General features: G+C 41.8%; 1 protein-coding gene across 1 annotated transcript in view; it reads right to left on the bottom strand.

Moving 5' to 3' along the window:
- LOC115131694 (voltage-dependent L-type calcium channel subunit alpha-1D-like) overlaps positions 1 to 16,004 on the bottom strand; it is a 190,148-nt gene that overhangs the window by 99,898 nt on the left and 74,246 nt on the right. The window contains exons 20-27 of the mRNA XM_065003103.1: positions 15,831 to 15,960; positions 15,166 to 15,225; positions 12,510 to 12,616; positions 12,172 to 12,259; positions 11,812 to 11,919; positions 1,381 to 1,433; positions 991 to 1,137; positions 356 to 557 (exon numbers count right to left, since the gene is read on the bottom strand). Of these exons, the coding sequence (XP_064859175.1) occupies positions 356 to 557; positions 991 to 1,137; positions 1,381 to 1,433; positions 11,812 to 11,919; positions 12,172 to 12,259; positions 12,510 to 12,616; positions 15,166 to 15,225; positions 15,831 to 15,960 (895 nt within the window). The remainder of the gene's footprint in view (positions 1 to 355; positions 558 to 990; positions 1,138 to 1,380; positions 1,434 to 11,811; positions 11,920 to 12,171; positions 12,260 to 12,509; positions 12,617 to 15,165; positions 15,226 to 15,830; positions 15,961 to 16,004) is intronic.

Consider the following 16,004-nt stretch of genomic DNA (forward strand, 5'->3'; position numbering starts at 1 on the left):
TGATCCATTTTTCATTTTCCATTGGTTTTGTCTTGTCTTCCCACACACCTGTTTTCAATCCCATTCATTACCTGTTGTGTATTTAACCCTCTGTTTCCTCTCATGTCTTTGTCAAAGATTGTTTAATTGTCAGTGTTGTCATTTTGTTGTTGGTGCGCGACGGGTCCTCGTACCCATGTTTTTTCATGTCTGTACGTTTTAGTGTTATGGAGCATGTTCTGTTGACATTTATTAAAAGATTCCATTTACACTTCATTTTGACTCACCTGCGCCTGACTTCCCTGCCACCTATTCACACGACGCTGATTCGCACCATGTTTTGTTCTTCTAAACACACACACACACATGAACTGACCTGGTTCTTATCAAGCTCACAGTTCTTGTATTCTTTCTCTCCTTGCTCCTGGAAGGTGACGATGACGAAGCCGACGAAGATGTTCATCATGAAGAAAGCGATGATGATGATGTAGATGATGAAGAAGATGGAGATCTCGATGCGGTAGTTGTAGATGGGACCCAGGTTCTCTCTGTTAGAGTCTATGGCCTTGTAGAGCAACCTGAGAGAGAGAGAGAGAGAGAGAGAGAGAGAGAGAGAGAGAGAGAGAGAGAGGAGAGAGAGATAGGAGAGACAGAAAGGAGAAAGATAGAGAGAGATAGGAGAGACAGAGAGAGGAGAGAGAGAAATAGGAGAGAGAGAGAGAGAGAGAGAGAGAGAGAGAGAGAGAGGGAGAGGAGAGAGAGATAGGAGAGACAGAAAGGAGAAAGATAGAGAGAGATAGGAGGGACAGAGAGAGGAGAGAGAGAAATAGGAGAGAGAGAGAGATAGGAGAGAGAGATAGGAGACAGAGAGAGGAGAGAGAGAGCGAGAGAGAGAGAGAGAGAGAGGGAGAGAGACAGGAGAGACATTTTTTTTATTGTTATTTTTTATACACAAAAATATGAAAGTGTTTAATATTGTATTTGAGTATATAATATGAGAGTGTGTCTTACGAAGGCCAGCCCTCGAAGGTAGACACGGTGAAAAGAGCCATCATGGCCATCAGCACGTTGTCAAAGTTGAACTCGCTGTTGTGCCACACTCTCTTTTGGATGGCCGGCTGGTTCACGTCCCCGTCCTTAAAATGGATGTAGGTGCCCCTGGGAGGTTAGAGGTCACAGGAGTTAGAGGTTAGGATTTAGGTTTAGGCCTATGATGTACAATATATAAACAATATGAATATTGTGGAAGTTGTGAATATGTATGTCTATGGGCAACATGCTCAAATCAAAGATACTAAAGAACACATACTGTAGAGTAAATGGAAGTATTTATGGTACACTATGACGGGTGTCAGTTTACTATGTAGCTATAGATGGACAAATGTATCAAAAGCAACTGACTTGCATTCGTCTGGGCTGGACTTGGCTTCGTCTGTACATCGGTAAAACTTCCCCTGTGAAGCAAACACACACATCTTCCTTGTCTGGGAGTGTCTACACACAAGGGTCTAATTCATTAGGACACACCATAGCAAAATGTTTAGCAACGGAAAACAAAAACAAGCATTTCATATTGGATAGGTTTCAGTGGTCCTCCCTGTTTCAGTCAGTTTTCTTCCAAATTGGTGTTACAGTGCTGACAGTAGTGTTATAGTACTGATCTTAGAACCAGTGTTACAGTGCTGACAGTGCTGTTACGGTAGTGTTATAGTACTGATCTTAGAACCAGTGTTACAGTGCTGACAGTGCTGTTACGGTAGTGTTATAGTACTGATCTTAGAACCAGTGTTACAGCGCTGACAGTGCTGTTACGGTAGTGTTATAGTACTGATCTTAGAACCAGTGTTACAGCGCTGACAGTGCTGTTACGGTAGTGTTATAGTACTGATCTTAGAACCAGTGTTACAGTGCTGACAGTGCTGTTACGGTAGTGTTATAGTACTGATCTTAGAACCAGTGTTACGGCGCTGACAGTGCTGTTACAGTAGTGTTATAGTACTGATCTTAGAACCAGTGTTACAGTGCTGTTACGGTAGTGTTATAGTACTGATCTTAGAACCAGTGTTACAGTGCTGACAGTGCTGTTACGTAGTGTTATAGTACTGATCTTAGAACCAGTGTTACAGCGCTGACAGTGCTGTTACGGTAGTGTTATAGTACTGATCTTAGAACCAGTGTTACGGCACTGACAGTGCTGTTATGGTAGTGTTATAGTACTGATCTTAGAACCAGTGTTACGGCGCCGACAGTGCTGTTACAGTAGTGTTATAGTACTGATCTTAGAACCAGTGTTACAGTGCTGTTACGGTAGTGTTATAGTACTGATCTTAGAACCAGTGTTACAGTGCTGACAGTGCTGTTACGTGGTGTTATAGTACTGATCTTAGAACCAGTGTTACAGCGCTGACAGTGCTGTTACGGTAGTGTTATAGTACTGATCTTAGAACCAGTGTTACAGCGCTGACAGTGCTGTTACGGTAGTGTTATAGTACTGATCTTAGAACCAGTGTTACAGTGCTGACAGTGCTGTTACGGTAGTGTTATAGTACTGATCTTAGAACCAGTGTTACAGCGCTGACAGTGCTGTTACGGTAGTGTTATAGTACTGATCTTAGAACCAGTGTTACAGTGCTGTTACGGTAGTGTTATAGTACTGATCTTAGAACCAGTGCTGACAGTGCTGTTACGGTAGTGTTATAGTACTGATCTTAGAACCAGTGTTACAGCGCTGACAGTGCTGTTACGGTAGTGTTATAGTACTGATCTTAGAACCAGTGTTACAGCGCTGACAGTGCTGTTACGGTAGTGTTATAGTACTGATCTTAGAACCAGTGTTACGGCGCTGACAGTGCTGTTACAGTAGTGTTATAGTACTGATCTTAGAACCAGTGTTACAGTGCTGTTACGGTAGTGTTATAGTACTGATCTTAGAACCAGTGTTACAGTGCTGACAGTGCTGTTACGTAGTGTTATAGTACTGATCTTAGAACCAGTGTTACAGCGCTGACAGTGCTGTTACGGTAGTGTTATAGTACTGATCTTAGAACCAGTGTTACGGCACTGACAGTGCTGTTATGGTAGTGTTATAGTACTGATCTTAGAACCAGTGTTACGGCGCCGACAGTGCTGTTACAGTAGTGTTATAGTACTGATCTTAGAACCAGTGTTACAGTGCTGTTACGGTAGTGTTATAGTACTGATCTTAGAACCAGTGTTACAGTGCTGACAGTGCTGTTACGTGGTGTTATAGTACTGATCTTAGAACCAGTGTTACAGCGCTGACAGTGCTGTTACGGTAGTGTTATAGTACTGATCTTAGAACCAGTGTTACAGCGCTGACAGTGCTGTTACGGTAGTGTTATAGTACTGATCTTAGAACCAGTGTTACAGTGCTGACAGTGCTGTTACGGTAGTGTTATAGTACTGATCTTAGAACCAGTGTTACAGCGCTGACAGTGCTGTTACGGTAGTGTTATAGTACTGATCTTAGAACCAGTGTTACAGTGCTGTTACGGTAGTGTTATAGTACTGATCTTAGAACCAGTGCTGACAGTGCTGTTACGGTAGTGTTATAGTACTGATCTTAGAACCAGTGTTACAGCGCTGACAGTGCTGTTACGGTAGTGTTATAGTACTGATCTTAGAACCAGTGTTACAGCGCTGACAGTGCTGTTACGGTAGTGTTATAGTACTGATCTTAGAACCAGTGTTACAGTGCTGACAGTGCTGTTACGTTAGTGTTATAGTACTGATCTTAGAACCAGTGTTACAGCGCTGACAGTGCTGTTACGGTAGTGTTATAGTACTGATCTTAGAACCAGTGTTACAGTGCTGTTACGGTAGTGTTATAGTACTGATCTTAGAACCAGTGCTGACAGTGCTGTTACGGTAGTGTTATAGTACTGATCTTAGAACCAGTGTTACAGCGCTGACAGTGCTGTTACGGTAGTGTTATAGTACTGATCTTAGAACCAGTGTTACAGCACTGACAGTGCTGTTACGGTAGTGTTATAGTACTGATCTTAGAACCAGTGTTACGGCGCTGACAGTGCTGTTACAGTAGTGTTATAGTACTGATCTTAGAACCAGTGTTACAGTGCTGTTACGGTAGTGTTATAGTACTGATCTTAGAACCAGTGTTACAGTGCTGACAGTGCTGTTACGTAGTGTTATAGTACTGATCTTAGAACCAGTGTTACAGCGCTGACAGTGCTGTTACGGTAGTGTTATAGTACTGATCTTAGAACCAGTGTTACGGCACTGACAGTGCTGTTATGGTAGTGTTATAGTACTGATCTTAGAACCAGTGTTACGGCGCCGACAGTGCTGTTACAGTAGTGTTATAGTACTGATCTTAGAACCAGTGTTACAGTGCTGTTACGGTAGTGTTATAGTACTGATCTTAGAACCAGTGTTACAGTGCTGACAGTGCTGTTACGTGGTGTTATAGTACTGATCTTAGAACCAGTGTTACAGCGCTGACAGTGCTGTTACGGTAGTGTTATAGTACTGATCTTAGAACCAGTGTTACAGCGCTGACAGTGCTGTTACGGTAGTGTTATAGTACTGATCTTAGAACCAGTGTTACAGTGCTGACAGTGCTGTTACGGTAGTGTTATAGTACTGATCTTAGAACCAGTGTTACAGCGCTGACAGTGCTGTTACGGTAGTGTTATAGTACTGATCTTAGAACCAGTGTTACAGTGCTGTTACGGTAGTGTTATAGTACTGATCTTAGAACCAGTGCTGACAGTGCTGTTACGGTAGTGTTATAGTACTGATCTTAGAACCAGTGTTACAGCGCTGACAGTGCTGTTACGGTAGTGTTATAGTACTGATCTTAGAACCAGTGTTACAGCGCTGACAGTGCTGTTACGGTAGTGTTATAGTACTGATCTTAGAACCAGTGTTACGGCGCAGACAGTGCTGTTACAGTAGTGTTATAGTACTGATCTTAGAACCAGTGTTACAGTGCTGTTACGGTAGTGTTATAGTACTGATCTTAGAACCAGTGTTACAGCGCTGACAGTGCTGTTACGGTAGTGTTATAGTACTGATCTTAGAACCAGTGTTACAGCGCTGACAGTGCTGTTACGGTAGTGTTATAGTACTGATCTTAGAACCAGTGTTACGGCGCTGACAGTGCTGTTACAGTAGTGTTATAGTACTGATCTTAGAACCAGTGTTACAGTGCTGTTACGGTAGTGATATAGTGCTGATCTTAGAACCAGTGTTACGGCACTGACAGTGCTGTTACAGTAGTGTTATAGTACTGATCTTAGAACCAGTGTTACAGTGCTGTTACGGTAGTGTTATAGTACTGATCTTAGAACCAGTGTTACAGCGCTGACAGTGCTGTTACAGTAGTGTTATAGTACTGATATTAGAACCAGTGTTACAGCGCTGACAGTGCTGTTACGGTAGTGTTATAGTACTGATCTTAGAACCAGTGTTACAGTGCTGTTACGGTAGTGTTATAGTACTGATCTTAGAACCAGTGCTGACAGTGCTGTTACGGTAGTGTTATAGTACTGATCTTAGAACCAGTGTTACAGCGCTGACAGTGCTGTTACGGTAGTGTTATAGTACTGATCTTAGAACCAGTGTTACAGCGCTGACAGTGCTGTTACGGTAGTGTTATAGTACTGATCTTAGAACCAGTGTTACGGCGCTGACAGTGCTGTTACAGTAGTGTTATAGTACTGATCTTAGAACCAGTGTTACAGTGCTGTTACGGTAGTGTTATAGTACTGATCTTAGAACCAGTGTTACAGTGCTGACAGTGCTGTTACGTAGTGTTATAGTACTGATCTTAGAACCAGTGTTACAGCGCTGACAGTGCTGTTACGGTAGTGTTATAGTACTGATCTTAGAACCAGTGTTACGGCACTGACAGTGCTGTTATGGTAGTGTTATAGTACTGATCTTAGAACCAGTGTTACGGCGCCGACAGTGCTGTTACAGTAGTGTTATAGTACTGATCTTAGAACCAGTGTTACAGTGCTGTTACGGTAGTGTTATAGTACTGATCTTAGAACCAGTGTTACAGTGCTGACAGTGCTGTTACGTGGTGTTATAGTACTGATCTTAGAACCAGTGTTACAGCGCTGACAGTGCTGTTACGGTAGTGTTATAGTACTGATCTTAGAACCAGTGTTACAGCGCTGACAGTGCTGTTACGGTAGTGTTATAGTACTGATCTTAGAACCAGTGTTACAGTGCTGACAGTGCTGTTACGGTAGTGTTATAGTACTGATCTTAGAACCAGTGTTACAGCGCTGACAGTGCTGTTACGGTAGTGTTATAGTACTGATCTTAGAACCAGTGTTACAGTGCTGTTACGGTAGTGTTATAGTACTGATCTTAGAACCAGTGCTGACAGTGCTGTTACGGTAGTGTTATAGTACTGATCTTAGAACCAGTGTTACAGCGCTGACAGTGCTGTTACGGTAGTGTTATAGTACTGATCTTAGAACCAGTGTTACAGCGCTGACAGTGCTGTTACGGTAGTGTTATAGTACTGATCTTAGAACCAGTGTTACAGTGCTGACAGTGCTGTTACGTTAGTGTTATAGTACTGATCTTAGAACCAGTGTTACAGCGCTGACAGTGCTGTTACGGTAGTGTTATAGTACTGATCTTAGAACCAGTGTTACAGTGCTGTTACGGTAGTGTTATAGTACTGATCTTAGAACCAGTGCTGACAGTGCTGTTACGGTAGTGTTATAGTACTGATCTTAGAACCAGTGTTACAGCGCTGACAGTGCTGTTACGGTAGTGTTATAGTACTGATCTTAGAACCAGTGTTACAGCACTGACAGTGCTGTTACGGTAGTGTTATAGTACTGATCTTAGAACCAGTGTTACGGCGCTGACAGTGCTGTTACAGTAGTGTTATAGTACTGATCTTAGAACCAGTGTTACAGTGCTGTTACGGTAGTGTTATAGTACTGATCTTAGAACCAGTGTTACAGTGCTGACAGTGCTGTTACGTAGTGTTATAGTACTGATCTTAGAACCAGTGTTACAGCGCTGACAGTGCTGTTACGGTAGTGTTATAGTACTGATCTTAGAACCAGTGTTACGGCACTGACAGTGCTGTTATGGTAGTGTTATAGTACTGATCTTAGAACCAGTGTTACGGCGCCGACAGTGCTGTTACAGTAGTGTTATAGTACTGATCTTAGAACCAGTGTTACAGTGCTGTTACGGTAGTGTTATAGTACTGATCTTAGAACCAGTGTTACAGTGCTGACAGTGCTGTTACGTGGTGTTATAGTACTGATCTTAGAACCAGTGTTACAGCGCTGACAGTGCTGTTACGGTAGTGTTATAGTACTGATCTTAGAACCAGTGTTACAGCGCTGACAGTGCTGTTACGGTAGTGTTATAGTACTGATCTTAGAACCAGTGTTACAGTGCTGACAGTGCTGTTACGGTAGTGTTATAGTACTGATCTTAGAACCAGTGTTACAGCGCTGACAGTGCTGTTACGGTAGTGTTATAGTACTGATCTTAGAACCAGTGTTACAGTGCTGTTACGGTAGTGTTATAGTACTGATCTTAGAACCAGTGCTGACAGTGCTGTTACGGTAGTGTTATAGTACTGATCTTAGAACCAGTGTTACAGCGCTGACAGTGCTGTTACGGTAGTGTTATAGTACTGATCTTAGAACCAGTGTTACAGCGCTGACAGTGCTGTTACGGTAGGGTTATAGTACTGATCTTAGAACCAGTGTTACGGCGCTGACAGTGCTGTTACAGTAGTGTTATAGTACTGATCTTAGAACCAGTGTTACAGTGCTGTTACGGTAGTGTTATAGTACTGATCTTAGAACCAGTGTTACAGCGCTGACAGTGCTGTTACGGTAGTGTTATAGTACTGATCTTAGAACCAGTGTTACGGCGCTGACAGTGCTGTTACAGTAGTGTTATAGTACTGATCTTAGAACCAGTGTTACAGTGCTGTTACGGTAGTGATATAGTGCTGATCTTAGAACCAGTGTTACGGCACTGACAGTGCTGTTACAGTAGTGTTATAGTACTGATCTTAGAACCAGTGTTACAGTGCTGTTACGGTAGTGTTATAGTACTGATCTTAGAACCAGTGTTACAGCGCTGACAGTGCTGTTACAGTAGTGTTATAGTACTGATATTAGAACCAGTGTTACAGCGCTGACAGTGCTGTTACGGTAGTGTTATAGTACTGATCTTAGAACCAGTGTTACGGCGCTGACAGTGCTGTTACAGTAGTGTTATAGTACTGATATTAGAACCAGTGTTACAGTGCTGTTAGAGGAAATTATAGTTTAGATGATCAATTATGTATACATTAATGATTAGAACCATTTATTCTAATACTATTATGTTATGATTTGAAAAGTATGAATTTTTAGTTGAGCTGTTACTGAAAATGTAAGCAGAAATGAATTAATTGTCTGTGTCTCCTGGGAAATTTAAGAAGGAGGGATAAGATAGTTTTTCAAACAGATAAGAATGTTTTGGTTGGATTCCATTAGTGGAGAGAAGTAGTGAAACTATCTCCAGGACCGAATACTACGCCATTGTAAGGCTGGGAGAGGGTGTGAAACTGATGACGTCATTTTATGTCTTCTTTCTTTAAAATGTAATGTTCTTTGTATTTTGGGTCAGTACTCTCTGGAATTAAACACTCTTTACCTGGCTTTTAAGACTGGTCTCAATCTACTTCATGCATAATTAATGAACTTACAATTCATTAATGAATTAGAAATGAGTGCTAATTGGTTTTGGCAATTAAAGCATAAAGGAATCTAAAATTCCTCTATCAAGTGCTGACAGTGCTGTTAAGGTAGTGTTATAGTACTGATCTTAGAACCAGTGTTACAGCGCTGACAGTGCTGTTAAGGTAGTGTTATAGTACTGATCTTAGAACCAGTGTTACGGCGCTGACAGTGCTGTTAAGGTAGTGTTATAGTACTGATCTTAGAACCAGTGTTACAGTGCTGTTACGGTAGTGTTATAGTACTGATCTTAGAACCAGTGTTACAGCGCTGACAGTGCTGTTACGGTAGTGTTATAGTACTGATCTTAGAACCAGTGTTACAGTGCTGACAGTGCTGTTACGTAGTGTTATAGTACTGATCTTAGAACCAGTGTTACAGTGCTGACAGTGCTGTTATGTAGTGTTATAGTATTGATCTTAGAACCAGTGTTACAGCGCTGACAGTGCTGTTACAGTAGTGTTATAGTACTGATCTTAGAACCAGTGTTACAGTGCTGACAGTAGTGTTATAGTACTGATCTTAGAACCAGTGTTACAGTGCTGACAGTAGTGTTATAGTACTGATCTTAGAACCAGTGTTACAGTGCTGACAGTAGTGTTATAGTACTGATCATAGAACCAGTGTTACAGTGCTGTTACGGTAGAGTTATAGTACTGATCTTAGAACCAGTTACGGCGCTGACCTTAAAGAGCTGTACTCCTATGCAGGCAAACATGAACTGCAACAGTGTGGTGACGATCATGATGTTACCGATGGTCCTGATGGCCACAAACACACACTGGACTACATGCTGCTACTTCATGCATAATTAATGAACTTACAATTCATTAATGAATTAGAAATGAGTGCTAATTGGTTTTGGCAATTAAAGCATAAAGGAATCTAAAATTCCTCTATCAAGTGCTGACAGTGCTGTTAAGGTAGTGTTATAGTACTGATCTTAGAACCAGTGTTACAGCGCTGACAGTGCTGTTAAGGTAGTGTTATAGTACTGATCTTAGAACCAGTGTTACGGCGCTGACAGTGCTGTTAAGGTAGTGTTATAGTACTGATCTTAGAACCAGTGTTACAGTGCTGTTACGGTAGTGTTATAGTACTGATCTTAGAACCAGTGTTACAGTGCTGACAGTGCTGTTACGTAGTGTTATAGTACTGATCTTAGAACCAGTGTTACAGCGCTGACAGTGCTGTTACGGTAGTGTTATAGTACTGATCTTAGAACCAGTGTTACGGCGCTGACAGTGCTGTTACAGTAGTGTTATAGTACTGATCTTAGAACCAGTGTTACAGTGCTGTTACGGTAGTGTTATAGTACTGATCTTAGAACCAGTGTTACAGCGCTGACAGTGCTGTTACGGTAGTGTTATAGTACTGATCTTAGAACCAGTGTTACGGCGCTGACAGTGCTGGTACAGTAGTGTTATAGTACTGATCTTAGAACCAGTGTTACAGTGCTGTTACGGTACTGATATAGTGCTGATCTTAGAACCAGTGTTACGGCGCTGACAGTGCTGTTACAGTAGTGTTATAGTACTGATCTTAGAACCAGTGTTACAGTGCTGTTACGGTAGTGTTATAGTACTGATCTTAGAACCAGTGTTACAGCGCTGACAGTGCTGTTACAGTAGTGTTATAGTACTGATCTTAGAACCAGTGTTACGGCGCTGACAGTGCTGTTACGGTAGTAATATAGTACTGATCATAGAACCAGTGTTACAGCGCTGACAGTGCTGTTACAATAGTGTTATAGTACTGATCTTAGAACCAGTGTTACAGCGCTGACAGTGCTGTTACGGTAGTGTTATAGTACTGATCTTAGAACCAGTGTTACAGTGCTGACAGTGCTGTTACGGTAGTGTTATAGTACTGATCTTAGAACCAGTGTTACGGCGCTGACAGTGCTGTTACAGTAGTGTTATAGTACTGATCTTAGAACCAGTGTTACAGTGCTGTTACGGTAGTGTTATAGTACTGATCTTAGAACCAGTGTTACATTGCCGACAGTGCTGTTACGGTAGTGTTATAGTACTGATCTTAGAACCAGTGTTACAGCGCTGACAGTGCTGTTACGGTAGTGTTATAATACTGATCTTAGAACCAGTGTTACAGTGCTGACAGTGCTGTTACAGTAGTGTTATAGTACTGATCTTAGAACCAGTGTTACGGTGCTGACAGTGCTGTTACGGTAGTGTTATAGTACTGATCTTAGAACCAGTGTTACAGTGCTGTTACGGTAGTGTTATAGTACTGATCTTAGAACCAGTGTTATGGCGCTGACAGTGCTGTTAAGGTAGTGTTATAGTACTGATCTTAGAACCAGTGTTACAGTGCTGTTACGGTAGTGTTATAGTACTGATCTTAGAACCAGTGTTACGGCGCTGACAGTGCTGTTACGGTAGTGTTATAGTACTGATCTTAGAACCAGTGTTACAGCGCTGACAGTGCTGTTACGGTAGTGTTATAGTACTGATCTTAGAACCAGTGTTACAGTGCTGACAGTGCTGTTACGGTAGTGTTATAGTACTGATCTTAGAACCAGTGTTACAGTGCTGACAGTAGTGTTATAGTACTGATCTTAGAACCAGTGTTACAGTGCTGACAGTGCTGTTACGGTAGTGTTATAGTACTGATCTTAGAACCAGTGTTACAGCGCTGACAGTGCTGTTACGGTAGTGTTATAGTACTGATCTTAGAACCAGTGTTACAGTGCTGACAGTGCTGTTACGTAGTGTTATAGTACTGATCTTAGAACCAGTGTTACAGTGCTGACAGTGCTGTTATGTAGTGTTATAGTATTGATCTTAGAACCAGTGTTACAGCGCTGACAGTGCTGTTACAGTAGTGTTATAGTACTGATCTTAGAACCAGTGTTACAGTGCTGACAGTAGTGTTATAGTACTGATCTTAGAACCAGTGTTACAGTGCTGACAGTAGTGTTATAGTACTGATCTTAGAACCAGTGTTACAGTGCTGACAGTAGTGTTATAGTACTGATCATAGAACCAGTGTTACAGTGCTGTTACGGTAGAGTTATAGTACTGATCTTAGAACCAGTTACGGCGCTGACCTTAAAGAGCTGTACTCCTATGCAGGCAAACATGAACTGCAACAGTGTGGTGACGATCATGATGTTACCGATGGTCCTGATGGCCACAAACACACACTGGACTACATGCTGCAAGGGTCAAAGTTCAAATGTTAGCAGTCATTGAACGGTAAGATGGCATTACATTGATGAAAGGTTAATATATGTCAAAGAAGACAAGGAGCTATAGTAACGATACCGTTACGGGAACTATTACCTTTTGTACCTGTCGCACGGCACAGGTTTTTGTAACAAACTATCACGTTTACTGTAATTGTTCTACCAATACTGTGGCAAGTAAATTGATACATAAAGAGAAAGAGTAGGAGGTTAACAGTCTACCTTGAGACCTTTGGCTCTGTTGATAGCCCTCAGGGGCCGAAGCACACGCAGGACCCTCAGAATCTTCACCACTGAGATGGCAGAGGACCTAAATGTCATCACAGGAACTCACTGTCAGAAACAAACTCGCACTCTCTAAATACAACCATTCACTGCCATATCTAACGGGACCATATCAATTAAAAATAATGTGTTAGGACAGTGTGCAAGAGAGAAGAAACAGAGAGAGAGGGAGAATGGGTGAGGAATATGATGAAGAGACAGATAGCAGAGTGAGAGAGAGAGAGGAAAAGAAAGAAAGGAAATAGTGTGGGCGGAGGGTAGCAGCAGGTACTGACTGGATGCAGAAGGAGACCAGGGAGACCCCCACCACCAGCAGATCCAGCAGGTTGAAGGTGTTCCTACAGAACGCTCCTTTATGGAGGAACGCACCGTATGTGGTCATCTGATGGGAAGGGCACAGTTAGTTAGAGGGGTATCAGACACGAAGAAATACACACATTAACACAAACACAGAGACATACACACAACCCACTGGGCACAAACTAGTTGAATCAACGTTGTTTCAATGTCATTTATCAACATATTGTGATGTGGAATCTACGTGGAAAATAACTTGGATTTGAAGAAAGTAATCAAACAAGCCAGACTAAGTGGAACTATCCAAACAGAAGATACATCTCCTTCAAATGTTGTTATTTGGCTCTTTTGACTAACAAACACAATTGAATATCACTTATGAAATAAAATAAATCGCCTATTAACTTGTCGACATGCTAACAAATGATATGTTGCATTCACGTCTCCAACTCAACCAAAAGTATAAGTTAAAGAATGGGATTTAAGCCAGTGGCTCAAATGGAACAATCCAAGCAGATACATCTCCTTTAAATGTTGATATTTGGTTACGTTGTCAACCAAACACAATTCAATATTACTTGTGTAATACAGGAAAAGGCTACCTTACAAACTAATGTAACATACAACCTTGGGTAACACATCCATGGCCACATGTTGTGGTTACTGCAACTATAAAGTTCTTCTTATGTAATAATTTAAAGTGTGCATGTCAAAGATAACAGGTCGTCGCAGGTCTGTGGAAATCTTGAAATTTGGTTGTGCTTTTAGATGGTTGAAAGCATAGCGATAACACATTGGAAATTCAACACATTTTTGGCTGTGTTTTTGAGTGGGTAAATATAGGTTGTAATCTCACTGTTCATCGTCTCAACCAAATATTACACAGTTCTCCATGTTGAAATGACATGGTGTCCCCAGTGAGAAGTACACAATATCACAGTTGTACACCACAAGACAGACACATCGAAATAGACAAAGGAGTAGAAACAGCAATAATACAGCACTCACTCTCCCTCACACCCACGTACACCCACATAATTCCACACTCTTGTAGATCACTCTATTTCAGGGTGGCGAGCTCAGACTCAGGCTCAGGCTCAGACTCAGGCTCAGAATCAGGCTCAGAATCAGGCTCAGACTCAGGCTCAGACTCAGGCAGAGCAGTAACACAGGAGGCTAGCAGCTACCATCGCCACCCCACGGCACACTGGTACATGAATGTAGTAGCAAGTCATTCATTTCCCAATCCGCTAATAACAGGGTCACTCGCAGCAGTAAAACATGCAGTTTATTGCCACTCTGTGAGAACAGATATTATGTCTACTACTGAGATGAACTATAGGATCGAACGCTCCAGCGATTGGAAAACCAAATCCCCTTACTGACACATTCATGTATGGCCGTTTCCCTTAAAGCACATTCCTTCATGTTCTTTAATAGCTCAAATATAAAGGGATAATAAAGCAGCTCCCACTAAAACATGTCAGACTTCAGCAGGCAGAGAAGTAAACAACCCAGCAGAAGGAAGTCTTGTTCAAATCATAAAAGTAAAGTTCATCGTCCTGAGTGCATGTAAATGTAGAGACCAGTAGAACATACAGTGAGGGAGGGAGTAAAGAGCTAACTGAGAATGGTAACAGAGAACGCAGGGTGCTGCTAGCGCAGCAGGACCAAGTTGAGCCGGGACGTGTTCATTAGGCACCAAACGGGAAAAAACAGACCGAAAAAGGGAGGACTAACTGAACTGGTCCAATAAGAAACTGTAGTTTTCGCTTTCCGTTGCGAAACATTTTGCTACTGTTTGCCCTAATGAATACGACCCTGGACAGCACTGTGCAGGTTAGGTCTACCCTCTTAACGGTTCTGGAGGAAACACTACATTTCTATGCACTCAGTCAGTCAGGGGAAAGTCCATGCTCCACATGAACATGGTTGGTTTGCCCCCTCTTTTATGGCTTTAGTATCTGAATAGCAGTCAGTCAGTTTGAGATGGAGTTGGCTTTGACTGGAGATGGCCTTAGATGTTTGTTTTTAAACCCTCCAAAACTCCGCCAATGACTTCTGGTTCAACTTCAGTCAAAGCTACAGGTCTTAAATAGTGCATTGATAGCTGTTTCCTTGCACAAAGAGTTGCATAATTTTTTGAAAGTTACACAAACTTGTGTCGTCGGTCGAAATTCCAAAACCTTTTCAACTCAAACGTGACAATCATGATGACACCAATCTGGGCTAGTTTGTGTCTGATTCCTTCCTGGATCATTAGTTTGTTGATTAGTGGAAATTGAACAACTCTTTTGTTAGTCAGTGTGTGTGTAGTAGTAGTTGGGAGTTAGCTGATGATGACAATCTAAAAGTTAAAAGAGGTGCCATGGAGTCAAAAGACAAAGAATAGAAACTGAAAACAAAACAAGGCAGGTAGTACTGTGGTGGCAGCAGGTGACACACAAGGAGAGAATGCAACAAGGCTCTCTGTCGTCATTAACGGGGGTTACCTTCAACATGATCTCAAATGTAAACATACTAGTGAAGACATAATCTGCATAGCCTAGGACCTGGAAGGCAACCAGACGTTGGGAGTGTTACTGTGGGGGGCAGTTAGTAGACAGCACAAAGAGGCGGACACAGGCCATTTACCTTCAATAGGATCTCAACAGTAAAGATAGCCGTGAAAGCATAGTCAAAGTAACCAAGTATCTGCAAAAAGCAACGTATATGTTTAACAACGATTATACAGGTTATGCAGCATGTATATTCATCAAAGACATTAGAACAACTAGTTAGAGTGGGATAATCCATGTGTGCAGGAAAGGGCATAGGAAAGGACTTAATATGCATAAACAGAACATCAACAGTAGTCATATAAATGTATCAAATCCATGTACAGTAGAATACAATATATTTTATAATACACTATCTATTCATCGTATAGTTTCATTGAGTGCACCTGCATGATGCCATTATCCCACTACCACAATGACATCATCTTTAAATTCCCGCAGCTTGAGGTTAAGTTAGTATGATGAGTTGAAATAAAGCAACTCAAGTCAATGAACCTGCTGCCTCAGAGCATCATGGGGAAAAGTTCAGGAAAGAGTTATCTTTACCGCAGTACTCTGTTAGTGTACATCAATCGCAACAAACTAAATCACTAAATCAAGGTAAATAATGAACCAATAATTAACCTTACAGAATCTGTCTTTACTGTACATACTATGTACTACTACGAAGCCTATCTGTTGAAAATCAATTGCTGTATACGGTGTGTTCCTCTACCCTAGACAGAAGGTTCCTGTACTTACGATGTTGCGTGCAGAGAAGTTGCGTATGGGGTCCTCTGCAGCGAGGGAGACAGAGCTGAGCATGATGAAAACCAGGATGAGGTTGGTGAAGATGTGGTGATTGATGAGTTTATGACATCCCACCCGGATCCTGAGGAAAACAACAGACAATAGACAGAGCTCTGAGAACAGGCT

Source organism: Oncorhynchus nerka, linkage group LG2 (genome assembly GCF_034236695.1).
Source record: "Oncorhynchus nerka isolate Pitt River linkage group LG2, Oner_Uvic_2.0, whole genome shotgun sequence".
NCBI classification, from domain to species: domain Eukaryota; kingdom Metazoa; phylum Chordata; class Actinopteri; order Salmoniformes; family Salmonidae; genus Oncorhynchus; species Oncorhynchus nerka.